This window comes from Protopterus annectens, chromosome 2.part0, assembly GCF_019279795.1.
Source record: "Protopterus annectens isolate FY-2018-M chromosome 2.part0, PAN1.0, whole genome shotgun sequence".
NCBI lineage: Eukaryota > Metazoa > Chordata > Ceratodontiformes > Protopteridae > Protopterus > Protopterus annectens.
Window position 1 is genome coordinate 271,313,197 of NC_056728.1, and position 24,663 is coordinate 271,337,859.

Consider the following 24,663-nt stretch of genomic DNA (forward strand, 5'->3'; position numbering starts at 1 on the left):
GAGACCTATACCTAGCAAGCAGGGCAGCCCTGCACAGGAAATAGATCCCCAGCCCCAGTACTGCTCATGGGACTAAAGGAACCCATGGTGGGCAGCACAGATTGCCCCAACAGAATCCACCAATAGCAGGGGAAGCCACTAGAGTCCATGTATATGTCCAGGAGCTAAGATTAAATGTTTTGAATGCAACCAGCTGGGCCATATGGCATACAGATGTCCACAGAGGCAAGATGGGGAACTAAAGGTAAAGGAGCCAGTAAGTGGGTAAGAAATAATTCCAATAGTGGGTTTTCTTGAGACAACCGGGGCATGGAACTACCATCCTTCAGATGTCCTGAGAGGGAAGAATTTGAATGAGGTAGTCCCATGTACTTATGCAGTTATATGCAGTCAGGCTAGGAGACAAGCATGCGAGTCTGGTAGCCTGGAGGAGACACAGACAGACTGCATACTTACAGCCAGGACTGCTGATGTTGTTACTTCAGGGAGTGAGCTATGCTGTAGTAGTGAGACTGAATGTGAGCCACAGCTGCTTGTGGGTACTGATGTTCCCTTGGATAGGGTAACTGCAAAGGCAGAGGTGAGTAGTAGTATCCAGGTTGACAGTGAGGCACCACTGTCAGAGGATGGGGAGCTGGGAAGGTTTACAAGGAGAGACTTGAGACAGGCTCAGCTCTCAGACCCTACATTGCAAGGCCTGAGGCAGGTAGCTATATGGAGGCACCTGATTCTCAAGGGAAGGGGGAATCTGTATACTGGAACAAAGGGTTACTGTACAGAGAGTGGACCCCTGACGGAGGGCTAGAAGGTGAGAGAGTACAGCAGTTGGTAGTGCCTACAGCTTACCATCTGGCGCTCCTAGCCATAGCCCATGATATTCCCTTTGCAGGTCATATGGGCATAAAACGTACAAAGAGGCGTATTATGCAAAACTTCTATTGGCCTGGAATTTCTAGAGATATAACAAGGTACTGCAGGACCTGTGAGCAGTGCCAAATGGTAGGCAAGGCAGGAGACAAGGTGAGAGCTCCTTTGATGCCTTTGCCTGTGATTGAGGAGCCATTTCAGAGGGTAGCTATGGATATTGTGGGTCCTCTGAGTACCCCAAGTTCCACACGGAAAAAGTATATCCTAGTGATTGTAGATTATGCTACACGATACCCTGAGGCAGTGGCTTTGAGCTCCAGTGAGGCCGAGAAGGTGGCAAATGCTTTGCTAGAGATTTTCAGCAGGGTAGGTTTCCCAAAGGAAATAATGTCTGGCAGAGGTGCCAATTTTATGTCAGACCTGCTGGCTTGTCTGTGGAAGTCCTGTGGGGTGAAGCACATGAAGACCACCCCCTACCATCCCCAGACTAATGGTCTTGTTGAGAGGTTAAACTCTACAATCAAGTCCATGCTACGGGCATTTGCAGATCAGTTTGAGAGGGAGTGGGACAAATATTTGACCCATCTGTTGTTTGCTTACAGAGAGGTTCCACAGGAGTCCACAGGTTTTTCACCCTTTGAGTTCCTGTATGGGCATAGGGTGAGGGGACTTCTATATTTAATTCAAGATGAGTGGGAAGGTGAGTGTGAGTTACACAAGGAGTAGGTTGTGGCATGGCATATGTCCTGAACCTCAGGACAAGACTCAGGGAACTCAAGGGCCTGGCCCAGGAGAACCTGGCAGAAGCCCAACAACAGAAAAAGGCATGGTATGACAGGAATGCTCGAGCTACAGAGTATGCTGTGGGGCAGCAGGTAATGGTTCTCATTTCTGTCAGATACAACAAGCTGCAAGCAGCTTGGGAGGGTTCCCTACAAGGTGGTAAGAAAGGTAAGTGACGTTAACTACATGGTGGAAGTGCTAGGCAGATGGCAGGGACACAAATTGTACCATGTTAACATGTTGAAACCTTACCATGATAGGGAGGCCTTTGTGCTGAGCATTTGCAGTGGATTGTAGGTAGAGTCTGAGAGAGATCTTGTGACTGATCTCAGTGAGGCTCGGGCTGACACCTCGGTGGAAGGGGTAGCAATGTCCCAGCAGCTATCTCCTAACCAGGTTAGAGAAATCCAAGTAGTGCTGCAGGAATTTGGGGACGTTTTCACTGGGAAACCAGGGTGCACCCACCTGGTGCAGCACCAGGTGGAGACTCTGAGGGAGGAGGTACAGGAGATGTTGGAACTAGGAGTGATTCAGGAGTCCAATAGTCCCTGGGCCTCCCCAGTGGTACTGGTGCCAAAGAAGGATGGCAGCACCAGGTTTTGTGTGGATTACAGCAAATTAAATAGTCACACAGAGGCAGATGCTTACTCCATGCCTAAGACAGATGAGGCCCTAGAGCAGCTGGGTGGGGCTACGTACCTTACAGCCATTGATCTTACCAAGGGTTACTGGCAGGTGCCTTTGACTCCCAGTGCTAGAGAGAAGTCAGCCTTTGTGACTCCTTTTGGCTTGTATGAGTTCACAAAGATGCCCTTTGGGATGAAGAATGCCCCAGCGACTTTCCAGATACTGGTACATCATATCTTGGCAGGAGCAGGAGGGTTTGCCTTTGCTTACATGGATGATATTGCTATCTACAGCCATTCCTGGCAAGAGCACCTTCAGCATGCCAGGGAGGTGCTGGGCAGACTACAGAGGGCAGGGTTGACCATTAAGCCAAGCAAATGTCAGGTGGGTATAGCAGAGGTCTCCTACCTAGGATAGAGTGGGGAGTGGTAAGATAAGGCCAGAACCTGCCAAAGTGGAAGCCATTCAGGCATGGCCTGCACCTGTTACCAAAAACCAGGTGAGGGCATTCTTAGGGACAGCAGGGTACTACAGAAAGTTCATTCCCAATTATAGCACCATAGCTGCCCCCCTCACAGATCTGACAAGGAAGAATAGGCCAGATAAGGTAGTGTGGACCCCACCATGTGAGCAGGCATTTCAGAATCTTTAGGAGGACCCCCTGTGTTAGCTAGTCCAGAGTATAAGCAAAGAATTTGTTGTGCAGGTGGATGCTTCAAGCTATGGGGTAGGGGCTGTACTTGGCCAGATTTCTTCAGAGGGAGAAGAGCACCCAGTAGTTTATCTCAGTCATAGGCTCCAACCCAGGGAGGAATGCTATACAGCAGTAGAAAAGGAATGTCTAGCCATAGTGTGGGCACTACAAAAATCTCAGCCTTATCTGTATGGAAGAAAATTCACTGTGATGATGGATCACAACCCTCCAACATGGTTAAACAGAGCCAGTCAGCAAAATGCCAAGTTGCTAAGATGGAGCCTGGGGTTGCAAGCATATGATATGTCAGTGCAGCACCACAGTGGGAGTAGCAATGTCAATGCAGATGGGCTCTCAAGACAGGGAATGGGGTGAGGTACACCCAGATAGACCTGACACTCTCAAGCAATGTTTCTCAAGGGGCACTTGAAAAACTTGCTTGAGTTCCCCGGGTGGGAAGAGATGTGAAGATTGGAGGAAGATGGGTGAAGGCTGCCAGCTTAGTCAAATAGAATTTTGATACATAATTCTATCAACTGTATAAATAAATGTAAAATACAGGCTTGTGTTTTTAAATGAAAGAAAACACTGTAAAATGTGAACTTCAAGATTGTTGCAACATTGTCATCTGCTGTAAGGAAAACCAAGCCAAGCATTTCAAATGTGTCTTTTGAAGTTGGAAAGATATTATGAATCTCTTTGATGTTTTACAAGTCAGCTCCAGTGGGTCTGGATGAAGGTTTCATGCCCATTATTTTAAGTTAAGGGCCAGAATTTACATGTGGAAAGTGCTTTATTGTTCTGGTTTCTGCTAGAGTGTATATGTGAAATGCCTTGTATTGTTGTAGTTTCCTGAGCAGGTGTTAGCTTGCTAAATAATGCAGTTTGTGGCTTGAGAAAACCTAAGTGTCAAAATGATGTAATTTGAGAGGGCCTCAGCAGAGCTGTTGGTTAGTGTTTACAAGCTATTGTTCAATGAGAGACTGAAAGCATTTTAATCTAGGACATCTAACCCAGCACTGCTTGCTCTTTATGTACGTAAGATAATAGCACTGTGATTTCCCTTAGGAATAGTTAAACTTAAAAGAAAGTTAGACTATGTATTTTTCTATGAAATCAGATCTTTCCTGCGATATTGTTTTAAGTTTCTGTGTGATCTCTGAACTTGAGTAGCATTGTACTGTAGTAGATTTGTCTTGTATTTTAATTATTTACTATTAAATATTTTAAAACCTTTACCTGTGGCTTGTTTATGGAGAGATAATTTAACCTCTAAAGTACATTACATATTTACAGATTTTACTGTCCAAGTCACTCCAAATTAAGCATAGACTGAATAGTCACATTACCAATTGGATAATAATATTGCACAGTAATAATTGAACACCCTTTCAAGGACCTTTGGTTAGCTGATAATAATATTAGTTGGTGGTGGCAGAAATTACTACTGTATAGTCTTGGTAAAGGGGCACAGCTGGAGAATCTGTGTCAGCCTTTCCCAGGAGTGTCTGTGACGTTGTATAAATACTTATCTCAAAGTGTGGGTGTGTGGGCAGGGACATAAAGCACTGGTTGGATAGAGGGTACTGGAGGTTAGCTTGCCAGCTAAGCTGAGATCTGGACCCAATAGCTGTGCCAGTGGGGGGTCTTATTGCGGAACTGGTGAGCAAGGGAGCAACCAGCCCCAGACTGACTGTGATCTCTGTGTGCACTTAAGGGAAATTGTACTTTACTGTGTGTATTCATTATCCTAGGAGATGCCCTCTCTGGTGTCAGTGGTGAGGATTGAGGCTCCTTGATTGCTGGGCCAGGGCACAGGCGTCGCACCTCATATGCAGTCTGGCATATGGAATGAGTAGAATGCAGGATGCCATGAACACTAGAGCTTGCAGGATTTTCCTTGCGGATAACTGGGTTTTTGTGGCTACTTCAGAGAAGTAGCCTGTCAGATAGGCTTGTTTTTCTGGAGTAAGGAATGCCATCTGGGATGCTGTGTCCAGCTTTGTGCCCACGAATATATTTTTTTGAGTGGGTACTAGTTTGGATTTCTTTTCATTTATAGTGTACCCTAAGGAGGTCAGTAGGTGCTTTACAAAGGTCAGATGCGGTAACAGCTTTTCCTGACTGTCTGCCTGAATCAGGCAGTCGTCTAAGTAGGGGTAAATCTGAATATTCCTTTGTCTGCAAAAAGCAATGGCTGGAGCCAGGCATTTTGTGAAAACTCTGGGAGCAGTGGATAAGCCAAAGGGAAGTACATAGAACTGAAAGTGCATAGATCCTGCACTGAAATGTAGATATTTCCTGCAAGAATCCCTGATTGGATGTGTAGATAGGCCTCATTTATGTATAGGCTGGCTAACCAAGCATCCTTGGATAGCATAGGAAGAAGCTGCTGGAGGGTGAGCATTGGTATCACCAGGAAGGTGTTTAGAATTGATAGATTGAGGATTGGGTGCCACGTGCCCTCTTTTCTGGGTACCATGAAAAGCCTGGAATAGAAACCTTGGCCTATCTGGTCTGCAGGAACAGGCTGTATTGCCCTCATGGAGAGCAGGGAATGGACTTGGTTTTGTGCCTCGGCTCACTGGCTTGGAGGAAGATCTGGAAACCCTTTTGGGGTAGCTAGAGTGTGGAAATAAAATTTGTATCCCCGGGACACTATGTAGAGAACCCATCGGTAATTGGTGATAGAGGCCCAGTTTCTGGCATGGGAGGAGAGCTTTCCTCCTAGGGGCACAACCAGGTGGGCAGAGGTAAGGGTGGAGGTGTAAAGTCATTGTGAGTTCTTTTCATAAGGGGGTGGCTTAGCACTGCCTGTTTTCGAAGTGGAGGAACTCCATTGCTTAGATCTCTGCATTCCCTGGGGCTGCTGTTGGGGGGGGGTCTCTTTCCCCTAGGTCATGCCTGAGCTGGTCTTGAGGGGGCCAGAAAGGACCAGTGCTTGGAGGGGCAATGCCTACTGAACCTCAGAGGCTGGACCTGCAAGAAGTCTAACTGTCTGCATAGATTTAGCTTTTTCTTCCATCTATTTTAAGACCTCTTCTGCCTTGGTGCCAAATAAATTGTCATTGTTCAATGGTGCATCCAATAGTTTTGATTTGACATGGTCTGGCAAGGTCTGTTCCTTAACCCAAGCATGTCTTCTAAGTACAGAACCTGTGACTGCTGCCCTGCAGGATGCTTCTAGGGCATAAAAGCCACATTGCAAGGTGTGTCTAGTAACTTGGCTTGCAGAATGCATAAGCTCCTGTAATTCTTTATTTTCTGCACAAGCCGGAAAGGTAGATATTTTTTGTTTAAGGAGTTCCATAGTATGTTGCTGGTATTTCAGCATGTGGAACTGACAATTTAGTGCTCAAATGGCAAGAGTTGCAGTGGTGTATACTTTTTTACCCCATCTGTCTAAAGCTCGGGAATCCCTGTCCAAGGGGGTGGGATTCTTAGCTGTGGTTGCTTTTATTCCTTTAGTTCCTTGGGAGATAACCTCTGGGTCAGCAGTAGGATTCTTGAAAGAAAATTTGTGAGAGTCAGGGACTCTTAATAACGGTCAGGCTTCCTGGGAGCAGGAGAAAGGTTGTAAACTGGATTCCATAAAACCATCATCCACAACATCCAGGGCAGGAGGAATGGCTAAAGGTCTGTGCTGTGGTAAATCTAAGAATTCCCAGAGTCTCTTTTTGGACTGAGGATAGCCCTGACACTCCCACTGGAAATGCTCCCTTAAAGTACATAGGGTTTCACCAAATGAAAAATCCTCTGGCTGGAGGATAGACAGAAGGAATGGATTCCTCTGAATCTGAATCCTCATAAGCAGACAAGGGTTGCATGTCTTCATATTCAGAAACCTCGGAGTCATCGGACTTCTGGTCAGATATAACTGCTGGAGACAAGTCTCTTTTTCTTTTGGAAGGGGTAGGCTGGCTTCCCTAATAAGCAAGATAAGGTCTTCTGCCATTTTAAGCATTTGAGATTGAGGCATGGAAGCAGGTGCTTGAGCTTGGGTCTTCATTTTTTTAGGCATAGTTCCTACCATGGGCCTTTAGACAGAACTGAAGACGCGAAAGAGGTCATTCGTCAGTTTGTGTCGAGTATCAGTAGTGCGAAGAACCTCCTCAGATGCCGGTGCCTGCTCAGCAGCTCCGGACCCATCCAAGGTAGAGACATCCGCAGGATCCTTAGTCAAAGAAGAGTCTCGCTGCATACCAGAGTCCGAATGGGTCTCGGTAGCGGCCAGTAAATCCACAGAAGTGGGCATCAGGGGATGCGAAAGCGCCTCACTGAAGACCGGCGAACTGGCGACTAGCTTTTACGGAAGCATCGTCGGCAGTTTTGGACCTGTGCGGTCTGTCTCTGTCTTTATCCTTACATTTTTTTGGATGATTGGTAGTCAGATGGCTTACCGAAGCCATTTCGGAATACGGAGATCAAAAGCGAAAATATTTAGCTACAATAATGGCCCGACGACGTATAGTTCTGGTGTTGAACAAAGCACAAAACCGACAGCCAGGGACGTTCTGGTCTGGGCCTAAACAGGTGACGCAGTAAGAATGGAAATCTCGGTGTGGTATTTGCTTTCCACAGGCGAGACAATTGTTAACTTTTTCTGACATCGGTTAGAGCAAGAAAAAAAGATTCCCAACAGGGTACTTAGCTTTAGAAGACTTCAACTTCAATTCGGAAATGAAAACTCAGGTAGCGGCCGACTGGCACTCGTGCAAACTGCTTCTGCTTCGGGCTCCTCGGAAAGAAAGACTGATGTAATGGCGTCGGCTGCCTGATTTTATACCACTGACGATCTGACGTCAGTCCTGGAGCGATAGTAACTGACACAGAAATACTAAGCCTCTGGTATTCGGGTTGACTGAGAGCTACCCCTGGCAGGATAACCCAAGTGTGATGACTGCAACAGTGAAACACGAAGAACATCATCCCCTTCCAAGAAAAAGAGCAGGCATCCACCTTCCAAGTCAGAGGTCAGGATAGCAGCACTGTACATCTTTTTGCCTAACCTTTCCATTGCCCTACTATCCTTGTCAGAAGGAAGTAATTTAGTGGAAGGTAACAGTTTGGAAGGTCTGTCTGAAGAGACAGAAACAACAGAGGGATCAGCAGAAGTACATTTGTAAAGAAACTTACAATCATCAGGCACCATATAAAACCTATCAGATTTTTTAGGAACTGGGGGCTGACAGCCAAGAGCCTGAGAAGCTGCTGGAAAAATGTCTAACAAGGCAGCAAGGACAGGAGGAACAGCAGAAATCTTGACAGATTCTTTATGGAGGAGTTCATAACACATCTTCTGGACCTCAGAGACCTGGGTACAGTCCCATTTAAAACATTCCATCATCCGAGAAACAGTATCCCCAAAGGAAAGCGCTTCAAAGGGAGAATCTGGACTAAAGGAGTCTTCCTCCTCCTCACAAACATATTCTAATGGAGAAGGAATCTGAGAGGAACAGGTTAAAGACTGTTCATCAGAGTCCAATTCCTCATCAGAGGAGTCCTGCTCTTAAGAGGATTAAGAAGGACATGGAGGGGTTCAGGAACAGAAATGAAATCCTGCCATCACACTGAGGATCCTTAGCAGCAGAGGAAATATGTTTTTGTTTTCCGATTATTTTTCAAGGGGACAGCCACCCTAAACACCTTAGGAGATTCAGACCCTTGCCTACACTCAATAAACTTTGCAGGCATCTCCTCCCTGACAAGAACCTGCGGAAGACCCCTTGGATATCATCAGCCACAGGTCCCTCTCAATATTCATAATGGGCATCTGCAGAGCCTCAGTGGATGTGCGAGACACTGGATCCATCCTGGCCTCTGAAATGGTCATGTCGGAGGAATCCGATGGAATGACCAGATGATCCTTTGGGCTTTCACTAGCCTCGAGAGAGATGCCCAGGTGAGGTTTTTGGTCGTCATCTTGGCAGATGGCTGACCCTTGCGCCGGGACGATTCTGCCATCGCTCCTTGAACCAACAACTTAAGACACTGGTTCTCAAGGTAAAAGGATAAAGAGAACAGACTACTATGAAGAGTTTTAGGAGCAAATGCCTGACAAATTGGGCATGACGTATGGTCTTGAGAAGCACCCAAACAAGACAAACACTGCTCGTGATGATCCCTATGGGGAATCTGTCTCCCACACTAACATTTCCCTTTCCTGGATGACATGCAACCTCACAACAAAAGTAAATAAAAACAAGATAAGAAGAAAAACCCCAATGGGGCACTTGTCTGAAATGGCTTGGTAACTGGCAGATGGAGCAACATTCAGACCTACGATCAAAGATGGTGCTCAGACTGACTGCAGAGAAGTTCTGAGGAAAGCATGGCCGTATGTCACCTTTATGCCCCTTGCTATGAGTGGGGAGGATGTGTGTGACATATGACATACTAGTAATCCTAAGGCTTTGATATACTAGCCAGACATCGGGCTACCCTTGGCAGGGGATCCCTAGTGTAAGGAATACTGCACTAGTGGTATGGAAGGATATCTATAAGGTTAGACAATCAGAAAAATAAAGAGAGCAAATCTGTAACATTAACATACTGAAGCCATGGAAAGAAGTAGAAAGTTTTGTGGTGAAGTTGCAGGCTAAAATGCATGCAGAAGAGATCAGATAATCTCTACCTGAAGTTCAGGTATAGGAATCCTTGTCAAAAGTGGAAAAGCACAAAATAATTTTTATTAAAAAGCTAGTGCTTTCAGACAGGACTATGAGAAAGAAATTGATACATGATAACAGAGAGAACACATGTAGTGAATGTTAGACAAAACACAGAGTTCTAGCATCACAGACACAATAACAGAAGTTCAAAAAGACCATCAAATAAGGAGTGATAGAGGAATCAGAGTGAATGGAGCAACCCAATAAAACTAGTTTCTAAGCCTGATGGAAGTACTGGATTCTCCAACAACATGAGGAAAATGAACATTTTAAATTCGAACAGCTAGCTGTCCCATACTCAGAACAGATGAGCTGAGACAGAACATAGGAAGGCCAGATAATTGACAGCACTAGACTTGATGAAGAGGTATTGGCAGACGCCACTCTCCCAGCTAAATAAAAAACAGACAGTGCAATCCTGAAGTTCTGTCACTACACAGTCCTACCACTTGGCTTACCTTTCAGAGATTAATGGATAAAATATTGGAGATCTACTCTTGATGTGCTGCTGCATGTTACAGCCATCCATTCAGAGGACCGGAAGTCTCTCTCTCTCAGCCAAATTGTGGGTTGTGCTAGAAGCTGCACAATAGGTAGGCTATAATATGAATTTTATAAAAAACTATACAAGGTATGGTGGAAGCAAAGCATTTAGGATACCTTATAGGTAGAAGGGTAATATCACCATAACTAGGAAAAGAAAAAAAAAAAGTTCATAAAGAATTGAGCTATACCATCCTCTAAAAGATAAGGAAAGGATTTTCTTAGAGTAACTCAGTACTGCAGAAAATAACCAGTTTTGCAACCACTGCTTCTCTCCTTTGACACAAAAGGAAATGCTGCAATGCTCTAGTTAGCAGCTAAAAAGGATATTGTGCTCTGAACCTGTATCAGTGATACATGATTTTACTAGAGAATTACCTTGTTTGTAAGATTTGTCAGTGGTAGGTTTAGAAGCAGCTCTGCCCCAAGATTTTGCCACAGGAGCAACCCGTGTTGTATCAGCAGAAAAAGTAAGAAATGCTGAAAAAGACACTCAGTCACAGAGAGACAGAGAGAGACATTTTAGATGGACCTTCTACTCCTTAAAATATTTATTAGGCATTTCAACCTGGTAACTGATCATGGCTGAGTAAACAGAAAGATGGCAATATAAGGTGGTACTGATGGGTACTATCCTATATCCCTTCCAGTACACAATGACCCATAGAGCTGGACTAGCCAATAGGAATAATGATGAGTTGTCAAGGTCCTGAAAGTCCAAAACCAATGGTTTTCTGCAGAACTAGATTTAAAATTTTGAGAATGGAAATGGAGATATACGTCTTTAAAAGTGTTGCTTAAGTGTGTGTTGGGAAAATTATCATAGCACTGACTGAATTAGGTGAAATGATATGCTCATTTTTTTTCTTGGGAGGGGGGGTGCTCGCATCTGATAATCATCCATACAATCGGTATATCTCTGACCATTTGTTCCCTACTGGGTGAAAGCTTAAGGAAATGTAGCCATGATGGGATTGTGATGCTTGTCCTGACATCCCATCAGAATGTCATGTAAGCATTCCAGGAAGGTGCACACAATGGGTGAGGTGAAGTGCATGGCAGTCATGCGTGTCCATAAGAAATGCATATACCTAAGCAACCTTCCTTCCATCTTAAGCAACTGCCTCCTCTTAGGTTGTCAGTCTCTAATGGAGATTTGCTAAAGGGACATGCATCTTGTGAATCGCCCTCTCTCTCCAGAAGAGGCAAGCAGGTCATGCCTGTTTAGCAGTCAACTGGCACTGCTATTTGAACTTGGGCTGGCTGAAGCATTCAAGGTTCTATCTCTCTACACCATGCAGTCAACTGGCACATTGATTTTGACTACTTTGTGGAATGCTTAAAAGTGTATTTCATACAAGACCATTTGGAAAAGAAAACAAAGATTCTGCTAGTAGTTAAAATGCAGTGCTTCGCATAAATGATGCATTTTACGTATGGCCTTAATATTATGCACTCACAAAACTATCAGAATAAAGTAATTCTGAACAGAAAATCAAAAAATTAGTAAGACCACATGCAGTCTTATAGCACTTGATTCTCCATTTTGATTCTGAACTGAGGTACCTTCTGAGCGGCACCTGTTCCTCTGTCTATGTAGGTTTTCACTAAGTGATCTAATTTCCTTCCACATCCAAAATTCAAACTGTAGGTGAAATGGCATGCACACTAGAATCCTTGGTGTTGACCAGAGATCACAAAGAAGTGTTTGCAGGGCCAACTAATCATGCTATTCAAAGACATGTCAAACATCGCAAATACTGATTTCACACCAGTCCCATGAATGTTAATGCATATACAAAGGGAGTCAGGGCAGAAAAGAAAAATCTCAATTCTCCTATGGATTACAGCACCACACCTAGATTGCTCTACCCTCACTCTCAGGAAATAAATGGGCCATAAGGCTCTTTTACCCAGGATGAATAAACAGGTCAGTGGAGTAGCTAGGAAGGTAAGCTCAATGGTCAGGAAAGCAGTGGAGGAAAAATAAATGTCTGCTGCTGTACAGGATATGGTACATGATGCATCAAGTATGGCAGTACAAGGGGATCAACCTGCAAAAAATCCAGTCTTATCCTAAAGTAAACTACAATACATACAACAATTCATTTAAACAGCTCAGGAATGACTTCCAGCATTGGAAGTCATAAGTTTGTAAACATATTTATCTATTAGCATCTTTGCATTTAAGCTTCTTAACATTAACACTTTTCACTAGTTAACAGGTAATGCCAAGTGCTTATATGTGCCAAATTCAGGTGCTAAGAACAAAATTAAATTCCACTATTCTAGAAATCACTTTAAATTTAGTTGTAGAACTTCAGCCTCTCTTGGCCCAAAGGTTTGGAAATGTATACCTGCAGAAGTCATAACATCATATGGTCTTAAAACACTGAAGCATAAACTTGATGCTCTGTTAAAACTGTGGGAACACTGAATATATTAGAAACATCTAGCGCTATACAGCACAATTCTAGTGACTTCTCTGTATCAATGTGCATGCTGCCCTCGGACTATAACATTGTTAAATACCTTAATATCATCTGAACAGTGATTTTTACATGGTTATGAACCGGTTTTAATAAGTAACTGAGGAATGAATTATCATACTTTACTGATTCGGCACTGCGCTCTCTCTTTCTGCAAGTTATTTTTATCTGTATTACATCACTCTCCTTGTTTGTTTACATGCTTCTCCTACTGTGCTGTATTTTGTCATTCCTGGTGTTGGTTGCTATGCTAAAGAGTCCTTTTTATCAGTTTTATCACTAACTTAACAACTGAATAAAACAGTTATAATACATTTTCTTATATTTACTTTGCATACCTGCAAATAAAGTTCCAAGCCTTGTCTTCTCTGTTCTAAAACTTTGGGAATCCAGTTTCTCACATGTTTTGAAGGCATTTCTGGTGTCTTCATAAATTTCTTAAGCTGCAGTAAAAAAAAAATAAAAAAGTCAAAAACAAATGTCAAAGTGAAGTTAAAATTTTGTTTGGAGGGGTGCTCGGAAACAAAAATCCACTCTGACTGAATTTAAAATTCTGAAAGAAAATGTCTGTACGAGTACATCTATAAACATCATAGTAGACAATAATACAAATGCCTTCCTGAACTAAGCAATAATAGTTGACATTTTTTTCTGCTTGACGTTGCATCTAAACTCAGGTCGACAGATAAACACTAAGACAGAAACTCAGAAATGACTTTGACATGCTTGCCCTGAGGGCTTTCAGAATTTACATTTTATCTTGGAGTTAGCTGGAATGTCACATTAGCAAAAGCATCACTGGTCTGAAGCTCTGTCAAAGGCAGTGTGATCACTGGTTCTAGTCTTCCAATTATGACATAAGTGCCTTTAAACTGCAGCAAGACTTCAAATGATGTGATTAATTGGGCTTACAGGCCATGATAAGCCACTTCTGTTCACAGCAACTGAAGTAGTTTCTGCGAGGACCATTTTGTTGATTTTTTTTTTTTTTTTTGTCAAGAGCATTCAAAAAGCCATCACAGCACTTGAAGGTGAGTAATGAATTGCTCCAGATGAAGAGAGTCAAACCTGAAACAATTCGAATTTCCAGTAGGCCCTAGCTGCTTACAAGATAAATAATACTCTAAGCCTGCCACTTCAGTCGATGATTAACAATCTAGCTTGCTCTGTGGCTCCATAACACAACCTTAAAGCTGATATAGAAAGCAACACCAAGAGGAGGGGTGACATACCTTCTTATGCAGTGTGTAAAATTCACTGTATCTCTTCTCAATAACATGTTTCCTTCCGCTTACTAGCACCTCGATTTTAAATACCTGCACAAAGAAAGCAAAAATAAAAGTTAGAGAGATTTATGTTTAGGAGAATTCCATTTATTTTAAACACTTAGCTAGCTGACATGTTAAGTTTGTGACCATGATGTATTTTGTGCCTTTAATTACAGTAGCTGATCCAAAAAAATAGTGGGCTCAAGAGACAGTGGACTGGAGCACTGATTAATGGGCACTCCCTGCTAAATGCTCTGCTAATAAGTTTGTTCAGCAAATACATCTAACTACAATTAAGATTCCTGTTAGTCTTTTTTTAACCTTACCGTCTTCTGTACAAATGCTGCACTTATAAAATCAAACACCTTTTTATACAAACAAAGCAAATGTTACTTAACGATACTAAAAAAAAGTGAACTGTGCGAGCACTATGAAACTGAATCAGTCAAGAGGCATATAAATGTGCAAAGCAGATGACAGTAGTAGTACATCATCTGCAAGGCAACAAATGCAAACAGTATAGGTTAATTTCTCTCTAACCTGCATATTCATTTTTAGTCACTCAGCTGCACTCATTTTAACATTTTTATTACAGAAAAATGTGGCAAACGTTCATTTTTCTTACAAGATGCGTATGACAGCTTGCACTTCTGGCTGGTGCTTGCTGAAGGTTGAAAGGCCAAGCAAAGACGCTCTCAAGATCCACTAATTAGTAACCAATGGCGTGACATATTTGTGGTTCCAGGGTCAGAAGGTCAGTTTAGACAGCAGATGAGAAAGAACATGGTGAAATGTCCATAATAATTTAGCAACAGCAGATACCACGAGCCTAGGGGAAATGTGTATTCAGAATAAAATGCTTACTAAGAGTACTGAAGAGTGGGTAAGAAAGCAATTTTTTTTAATTTTATATCTGTGTGTAGTTTAAAAAAATCACAACAGTGTAAAGAAGAGAAAAGTATAAGAAACTGCACGTGCTCACATCCTTTTTTTTTTTTTTTTTTTTTTTTTGCATTAGAAAATAAGTTGCACAAAAAGGACAGAATCTTTAAAATAATTTAATAAATGCTGACACGTTTGCACTGGTTAGGTATGCTTAAACAAGTCTTACAGGTGGTATTGCTCATGGGATTTTTGTTTTGCTTTACTATAAAGGTAGTCTATGGACTGCTGCACTCCACTTTCCACTGGGCTCTAATTTTTCCTTACAGTCTACATCTGTCACAGCTTTTCTCAATCAAAATGGGATCTGAAGACTGACAACTCAAACTCATTTACCCCATGTTTTTCTTTTTAAACTCTCCTCCTGTACGTAAGTTCAATTATTTGTATAATGCTATACACATCTTCCTATCTCCTGTTTTTCTTTTTAAACTCTCCTCCTGTACGCAAGTTTAATTGTTATTTGTATAATGCTATACACATCTTCCTATCTCCTGTTTTTCTTTTTAAACTCTCCTCCTGTACGCAAGTTCAGTTGTTATTTGTATAATGCTATACACATCTTCCTATCTCCTGTCGAAAACTTTTATGCCCTGGTATCCCCATTCTCTCTCTGCCAAAAGCTGGATGCAATGGATTGGAACTAATTTTACTGAGTCCCTAACCATGGTGCATCTATCATAGTAACCTAATAGAATGCATGAAATATATTGACTTGATGGCTCTTAGACTCCTCAACAACCTGGACAGTGGAGTAAATAACTGCTGAAGATATTCTAAATCAACAAATTTACAGTATAATAGTCTTGTTCGATGCTCATGTGGCTAATGGTAGAAATGAACAAGCAAGTCTCAAAACAGTCTTGTTGAAATGTCTATGACATTTTAGGATAAAGCACTCCTCTCACACTTCCCATATTATGAAGTAAAAGTACCTTATACTACAAGGAGAAGGCAATTTGAATACTATCCAATGGCGCACCAAAATACAGACTCATAATTATTAGAGATGGCCTGCCATCCAATGGTATGGACACTGGCTCCAAATGATGGTCACAAAATATGCAACATCCCAACTCCATATACAGAATGGGGAGAAGGGGGGGTACATGCCAATGCCTGCAGTGCCTAAACAAATTAAATAATGATCCACTTGACTGTACGTTGTTTATGCTCCTAGTTTTAGTTCTGCCTGCTTGTCATATAATTGCCGGAGAAAGGCTGAGAACTACATGATGTAGTAGTATAAAAGGCAAGTAATACCTTGTCACAGGATAGGTTGTACTGAGATCAACAGAAATGCACACTGCAGAATTACATCATGGGCAGGTTCAGCAAAAGCAAGTTATAAAATGAAACGGAATTAACATTCAAAAATATGCACAATGACTGGCCACAGCAATCAGCATGTCCACTGCATAATCAACATTACCCACAGAAGTAAGTCTGGCCCCAAAAGACAAGTAAAGACGCAAAATCTGTTGCAAGTGTAGACCCCTTAGAAAGCTAATCACCATTTTGGTCACAATGCAAAGCAGAAAAAATAAATTAATTTTGTAAAGTCTAAAATTGGAATGATCAACCCTCTCATACAGAACAATAGTACTCCTAACAGCACAATAATACTTAAAAAGTAAACGTTTTTCTTACGGCTTTACCCGGTTAGGGGTTGCCACAGTGGAACTCCGGTCCGCTAATGATTGGCAGTCAATTTTTTTATGGTGTCGAGGTGCCAGGCCGATGCCCAACCTTCAACGAAGGCAATCCCATTCACGCATGTCTTTCAAACGCCACTTGACAGTGGGGAGGACATGCAGACTCCACACAGAAGGCGATCCAGCTGAGAATCGAATGGAAGAACCTCTTGCTGTGAGGTGACAACTTTACCACTGCACCACCGCGGCTTAATACATAAAAAGTAAATAAAAAATAAAAATAAAAGGACACCAAAATACTACAAGCAAAGAGGTACATGTATGTGCTGACTCCTTGTAACGAAATAAAATGGCAGAACTTTGACTTAAACAATGTACAATGTATTGTACCAAACACAGATGCAGCAAATCACACAGTTGCCGCAAAAACATTAAGTGCAGCAGTAATAATGTCCATTTACACAACACGTTTAAAAAAAAAAACAGCATACATTTCCTTCCTAACTAATACTGCTGTATAACAGCACTAAACAACTCTTGTCTAGGGACAATACAATATTTATCCATGATTTTGTTTGATCACTTGGGCTTCACCCTCATGATCATGCCACAACAGATGCGGGTAAACCCTGCATTACCCACACATGAATGCAACTTACTGTTAAATTACATTATACTACTAGATAACAGGAAATGCCAATGAATGGGAATGTAGCAAGGCAGCAGAAACCAAAAACACACACAATTACATAAGAAAAGATGTTCAGTTTACAACTACACATCTGAAAGAGTTTACAAAATGCTATCAAGACATAAAATTAGATGTCGACAAAAAGAGACCCATACTTCAGCGAATGCTGCAAAGGAAAAGGGGACAGCAGTTTCCAGAGAGGAATATACATCAACAGGGATTAAAGCCAGTTACAGGTCAACAGTGCTAGTGATGACAGGAGCAGAGATTCAGTATGGCATGCAAGACAGAATTCTATGGCTTTGGGGTTTGAAGTATTTGAATGTAGCAGTCTCAAGGCTCTTCTTTCAATTTAGGAAAAGATCAGGGAGCCCTTTTCAACATAAATGAGAGATCACCTGGGAAAGGATACGTTTGCCGTGGCAGATTTGATCTACTATGAACGAACACTTCTTGTCCTTGATCATTTTACCACACTGTGACTCTAATCAAATGCAAGTCAACATAAATGTAATGACCAAGTGGTGCATGCAGTACAGTCATGCATAAATCTGTTTATGGTCATAAGCTGCAGTCTTCAGCTTGGGAGGTATGTACAGTTTATCTACATAAATACAGAAACAAGCCTTTTAATACCAACTGTCACGAAAGGAGATACTACCAGCACAGCTAGCTGGAGTTTTGTAAATAATTCTCTCTCACTTGTGAATATCGAAATGATTTATATAAGATGCTTGTGTTACAACTATATTAGAACAGTATGTCGTGTATATATCAAACTGGTTTGTACAGACTTGTGTGTTGAAGGGATATTTTGTAAAGTGTTTGTGTTTGAGATGCATCCACTGTGTGCCCTGCTGGAGAAAAACAGAAATGTACATGCACTATTGTAACTGTCTAAATGTATATATTTTAACAGTGGAACCTGGAATACAGGTGGTTAACTTCAATCCAGCAAATTTTAGGAAAATAGCTGAAATTAAATTAATTTACAGGCTATGCAATAAAATATGGCATCTTTCAGTTTTCAATGCAGCTAGAGAGAGGGTCTATGCTGAGAAGCTTTCTGTATTGTCTTCAGGGTGAATTAATTACTAGCCATGAAAGCATGAAGGAATGCAATTGTTATGACTTCCAGCATCTGCCAAAGATCTGACGTCTGCATTTTCACAGGCAGATGCTAAATACTGCCAGCTTCCAGCAGTTGGGGTTTCGCCTTGGAACTAGAGTCAGATGACAAGAAGTGATGTCATTCTGCAAGCTATCCCAGCAGTAATATTTGAGATATTAATTTGAGAAGCCTCTCTCAGTGAGACAGAGCATTCTGTCTTGGACCTGACAACAACTAGAAGATCCATTCACCACATCTGCCTTGCTCTAGTACTAAGTTCTTAGGTTATAGTAATTCTCTTAGATACAGTCAGGAATGTAGTAAAGCTTAGTTTAGATACTATTTTTATTTATTTGAGACTGTCCTGCAATGTTGTTTTAAATATTTCCTGTGATTTTGAACTCTGATGTCACTGTGAATATATATTTAGTACTGTCTTGTTCTTTTATTATTTATTATTAAATATTTATTTTTTATTTTACATTTGTTAACCGGAGGTGTCTGACTGAGCTGAAAAGACCCTTTTTCAGCAGAGGCCTGGGGAGAAAAGCTCCACAAAGAAAAATTACAGATACATTTAGTTATTTAGACATGATCAGTATACACACAAATTACAAAAGACATGTTTTTACAGTGGTATGCGGCACATCAACAGTTACAGTAGAGAGAACAAACAAAAATATTAATTTAAAAATAAAGGTATTTAATAGATTTGTGGTGTACAGCTGAAATTTTTAACATAGGCAGAATACATACATAGTACACAGGTACAGTACATACATTGTAGATTAGCCAGTGCTTGTGAGTAAGACTGAAAACTATTATCAAGTACTCTAGATTTAGTATGTATACCTTATCCACTTTCACTAGCCTGGGGAGCAATCATGGCACTGCCAACTTTGCTTGAGATGTTGCCTGATGAGGTCTTTAAAGGAGGCTTTGGATAATGCGTTTTGAATGCTAGTGGGGACTGAGTTCTGTTTTTTAGCCACTGAACTACTATATAGCACATCTCCAAAGCTATTGTAGCTGTTGGTGACTTCTAGTAGTAGTTTGCTTGATTATCTAAGAGGCCTTTTGGCTGAGTGATGTTGTACTAGGTTTTTGATGGCAGGACACTTATTGGGGAGGTAAAAGATAGAATGACAGAGGCAGAGCTGATTGCAGGTTAGGAGGTTGAGCAGTTCAAGCCAGTGGAGTTGTCTTAAAGCAGTACAGTGATGAGTTCTATATGAGCAATTTGCAGCAAAGCGGGCAATTCTGTTATAGCAGGCTTCCATTTTGCTTAGTTCAGTTTTGTTGAGATTAGTCAGAATGGAAGAGGCATAGAGTAGGGTGGATAGAAGTTGGGAGCAAGCAATGGCTGATCTTGTGTTGTTGGTAAGAAATGGTTTGATACGGTAGAGTGATCCCAGTTTGGCATGTACTTTTTTAATAGTTAAGTTGAGATGACTATCAAATTTTAGGTGGGAGTCCATGGTTAGTCCCAATAGCTTAGCCTGTGCCACTGGAGCGATTGGAGTAGCATTTGTGGAGTAGATAGTGAACTGACTGTTATCAGTGTTTTTGTTAGAACTGGTTATAATCATAAGCTGACTTTTCTTTGGATTGAGGATAAGTTGGGCTTTGGTAAGGTAGTTTTCAACATCAGAGAATGCTAGTTGAGTTGTTTGCAGGAAGGTGGGAATGTTTTGTGCAGCACAGATTAAGGTAGTGTCATCTGCATACTGAATGATAGATGCATGCTGTGTGGAGGTATGGAGGTCATTTGTGAAGACTGTGAATAGTAGTGGTCCTAAGATAGAACCCTGTGGGACTCCTATAGTTAAGAGCAGCTGAGGAGAGAGAGAATTTTCCTATTTCACAGCTTGGTACCTGTCAGTTAAGTAGCTTTGGAACCAGGTAAGAGTGGAATTTGATAGGAGATATTGGTTTAGTCGGTTTAGCAGGATTTGGCGTGAGACTGTGGCAAATGCTTTGGACATATCCAAAAAAAGAGTCGACACCTGTAGGCCTTCATTTTTGAGACGATTTACTGTGTCTGTGAAGCAGAGGAGGGCTGTAGTGGTACTATGGGCAGGTCTGAAACCATGCTGAGTAGGTGACAGGATGTTGCTGTCTAGGAGATAGTTTAGCATCTGGGTATGGATGCATTTTTCTAGGATTCTGGCCGGGGGGGGGGGGGGAGTAAAGCAATGGTTCTGTAGTTATTAGGTTCAGTGGAGGTCCAGCCTTTATGTATGGGTGTAACATAGGATATTTTCCAGAGTTTAATTGAGTTCACAAAGTGGGAGGTGAATTGCGTTTCGATGGGAACTTTAGTGTCAGGGGTGGCTGCTTTGCGGGTAGCCTTTTGGTGGATTGTAGTAGCTGGTTTACATTTTTCCAAAATTTTTGGGGGTTGTGTTGGTATTTAGTTTGTAATGTTGTGTAGTAGGATTTTTTTGTCCAGCCTAATGAATTTTTTTGCACGGTTGCGCAGTTCTTGGTACTTAGTTAGGGGCTTTGTGTTTCTTCGTTTTTTTGATAGTAAAGCCAGGCAGTGTCTCTGGACTTGAGGATTTGTTTGGTTTCTTTACTGAGCCAGGGGTTTGTAGAGGTTCTAACCTTGATTTTGCGCAATGGAGCGACAGTGTCTAGGTGTTGTAGAAATATTTTGTTGAAATATGCTACAGCCTGGTCAAGTGGGAGGGATTTTAGGGGGGTTCCAGTGACAGTTACAGAGTAAAGTGCTGAGGACCTCAGGAGAGAATTTTTTTGCGTTTCTAGTGGATATATAGTTAGTTGTTTTGCATATGCTTATTCTACTACGTATAAAGTATATTATGCTTTGGTCACTTAAGGTGTCTGGGAGACTGCCTGTGTGAGGGTACAATGTGGTGTTGTTAGTTAGGACCCAGTCAAGGATGGATTCCCTTTTAGATTTGTCATCACATCTAGTTGGAATTTGGACTAGCTGCTGGTAGCCATGGAGATTAGATACTGGGTGGTTCTGATATACAGGTGAACCAATCTAGGTTGAAGTCCCCCAGAATAAGGGTTTCTTGTGAGCATGTGGAAGAACACCAGGATAAAAAGTCTTCAAGACTAGTAGGTGTATTACCAGGTGGAATATAGATCACAATTGTGGTGATGACCTTTTTAGGGTGAAGTTGAAGTTGTAAGATAAGTATGTCCAAATTATTGGGGGAGGGGTAGGAGTTTGGTAATTGATGGACAGTTAAGCTGGACTTGTACAGTAAGGCAGTTCCTCCCCCTTTACAAAGTGGTCTGTCTTGTCTAATGATATTGTAGCCGGTAGGGAGAACTTCTGAGTTAGCTATGTTTTTATTTAGCCAGGCTTCTGTTAAAGCAACTATGTCTGGGGAGGTAGTGTGCGATTGTGGCCTGGAGTTCAGGTATTTTATTTTTGATACTTCTAATATTAATATTTAAATCTTTTATTGTGGCTGATTTGTGTAGAGATATTTAAGTTTTGAAAGTACTTGCATATTTATTTGGTGACACTGTGGGCCGCTCCTAATAGCTTGGGTCTTGGTCAAACTACCATTTGTGTTAATATTACTATTACACAGTAAGATTGGCCACCTTCTGTAAAGTGCCTTAAAGTAGCTGGTGAGGGGTTCTGGTGGGAATGATAACTACCTTATAGTCTGGGCAGAAGGGGGCATAGCTAGTAAACCTTTGACAACCATTCCCAGGTGTGTGTGTAAAACAAATCTCCAAGACTGCGTGTGTGTCAGCTACTTGGGCAGGGACACGAAGCACTGATTGGACAGAGAGAGATTGTCAGAGGACTTGGCTTGGAACCCTGGCTAAGGGACTCAGCTCTATAGCTATGCCAGTGGCGAGTCTTATTAGGGATCTGCAGAAAGAATGAGAAACCAGCCCCAGACTGACTGTGGTCTCTGTGTGCTCTTAAGGGAAATTGCACTTGATGCAGACAGTTGCATCTGGAAATACTACATATGTACTTGTCATTCCTCCCAGTGTACATCCTCCACTGGTGCCAATGGTGAGGATCGAGGCTCCTTGATTACTATACTAGTCCAATGGTGGGGTATCACACCAGCCATACTGCTGTATCAATTCAACCATCACTTCTGCTCCATACTGACAAACATAAACAAAGCTTTACAAGGAAAGGACATTACAAACTGAACACTACTTACTCATGAGAGCTACTTCTTGTCCATCAAATTCACCAATCCTCAGTCCAACTGACACGCAACAAGGAAGAATGTGAAAATGCACCCCACTGATGTCTCTAAGGGTCAGCTTTCATAGGTTCATAGGTAGGTACTAGGATATCTGCCCGAAGGCATTTATAAGCCTAGCCAGAATGTGTTGGCTTTTGCCACCCCCTTAGATTAGTTCCCTGTGCCTCTGTCCAGCAAAGCCATTGAAGTGATCCCTGGGGTAAACTTTGTTTCCCATCCACTCGTCAAGGTGTCTCGAAGAGGGTTAGCGAGGAGCTCTGCCTAATGTAGATTGGAATCTTGTTCCAGAGCATGGAAAGTCTCTGGGACAGGAATCTATCCATCCAGCACGTCCTATTTATTGTTGTGGTGAGGTTTAGATCCCTGGAGCGTATGGCTCGAGGGAATATAGTTTTCTTTAGGTGGAGCATGTCCATCAATTCTGGGTTGGACATGGCCTTGTATGTCAGGCAGAGATCACCTCTGAGTAGGCGGTATGCAACCGAGTACAGCTGGAGTTTCTTCAGTCGAGCTGCATAGGGCATCTACTTGAGGCCAGTGATCCTCTTGGTGAGGTACTTCTGTGGTCTTTCCAGTTGTTGCAGGTGTCTTGTAAGGTACATCCCAAATGGGGCATTGTATTCTATGATGGGTCTGATAAGTGATGCATAGAGGGGCCCAATGACCTCTTTTGATCTGGATGCAAACCCTTTTGTGATTAGGTGGGCCACATAGAAGGATTTTCTAACCACTTTGGCAATGTGATTATCAAAGGAGGTTACTATCTACTTGGGACATGCAATTGAGCAAATTTTTTCAGGTTATCCTTGTGCCATAATAGCAGATGATTTATTGGCATTTAACATCCTATGAAGATTGACAGTGCCTTTAATATTTTAGAGGAACAGTTTGCCTAGGGAGTGTCAACTTCTTAAGCAGTAACTTATGCATACTAAGCAAACTGTTAAACTTCTTGCTATATTACGTGTCAAGACTAACTGGACTTGTGCACTTAGAAGTTGTATCAATGCTCTTCCTACTCAGTCATTACACAGAATCTGAACTTGGGGGTGTAGATGGCAAACTGAGAAGTTTACAGGAGCAGCTCACTAACTTCTGCTAAATTTATAACCGTTCACTTCTAAACTGTTTTAGGTCCCCCAATGTAAATAAGGGACAAAACTGTAGCTGCTCTGCAATGGACTTCAACAGTCAAAAGCCTAGCACTGTTACCTTGTAATTTCTCCTTAACAGCTTTCATACATGCAGTAGGCACAGTCCTCTATACCACAGGCAGTAGTAGTAGGACAGCGGCTATGGCCAAAGCTGCACTCATACAAGGTTATGGCAGGCACTAAGGGAAACTTCCTGTATGACAGGTATCTCACATACATCCTTCCAGGTCGAGTCAATGTGCAGCTGAAAATTCTGAAGTTGGTCAAGTGTAAATTCACAAACAGATCAAACATTAAGCCACAGATCAAGTAAACTTTGAAGGCAGCCCGAACTCGAACAAGATACTAGTCTTCAATTCAGAATCAGATCCTAACGGCATGCCTTGATCCTTGGATTGACTAATAAGGATGCTGTTATAACGTCCCTCCTCTGGGCCAGTGATCAAGGAGCCTCAATCTTCACCATGGACCAGTGAGGGACATTCCCTTGGAACAAAAATAGATACACACACGTATTCCCAAATGCAGCTCTCTACACAAAGCACAATTTTCCTTACAAGTACACAGGGAATGCACAGAGTCCAGGGGCTAGGTTTCACTCTCTCTCTCTCTCTCCAGGCCTCCAATAACACTCCCCATGGACAGCTGTAGAGTTGAGTCCTCAGCAGAATGCTCCAAGCCAAGTCCTCTAAAACCCTCTCTGTGAAACCATTGCTCTATGTCCCTGCTCCAAGTAACTGACACACACGCAGTTTGCGATTTTGATTTTCACACACACACGTGGGAAAGGTTGGCACAGATTTACCAGCAATTCCCAAACTATAAAGTAGTTCACCACCAACAGAACACTCTAAAGCTCTTGCAAAGGTACCCAATTATACTGAGTAAAATTAATACTAATACAAATGGTAGTGTTTCACCAATGGAGTAAGGCTTTCAAGATGGCCA

At 42.1% G+C, this 24,663-nt stretch overlaps 1 protein-coding gene across 2 annotated transcripts in view; it reads right to left on the reverse strand.

Moving 5' to 3' along the window:
• SNX24 (sorting nexin 24) overlaps positions 1-24,663 on the reverse strand; it is a 1,571,570-nt gene that overhangs the window by 663,802 nt on the left and 883,105 nt on the right. For both annotated transcript variants that reach the window (XM_044060756.1, XM_044060757.1), the window contains 2 exons: positions 13,907-13,990; positions 13,013-13,117 (listed from right to left, as the gene is read on the reverse strand). In XM_044060756.1, the coding sequence (XP_043916691.1) occupies positions 13,013-13,117; positions 13,907-13,990 (189 nt within the window). The remainder of the gene's footprint in view (positions 1-13,012; positions 13,118-13,906; positions 13,991-24,663) is intronic.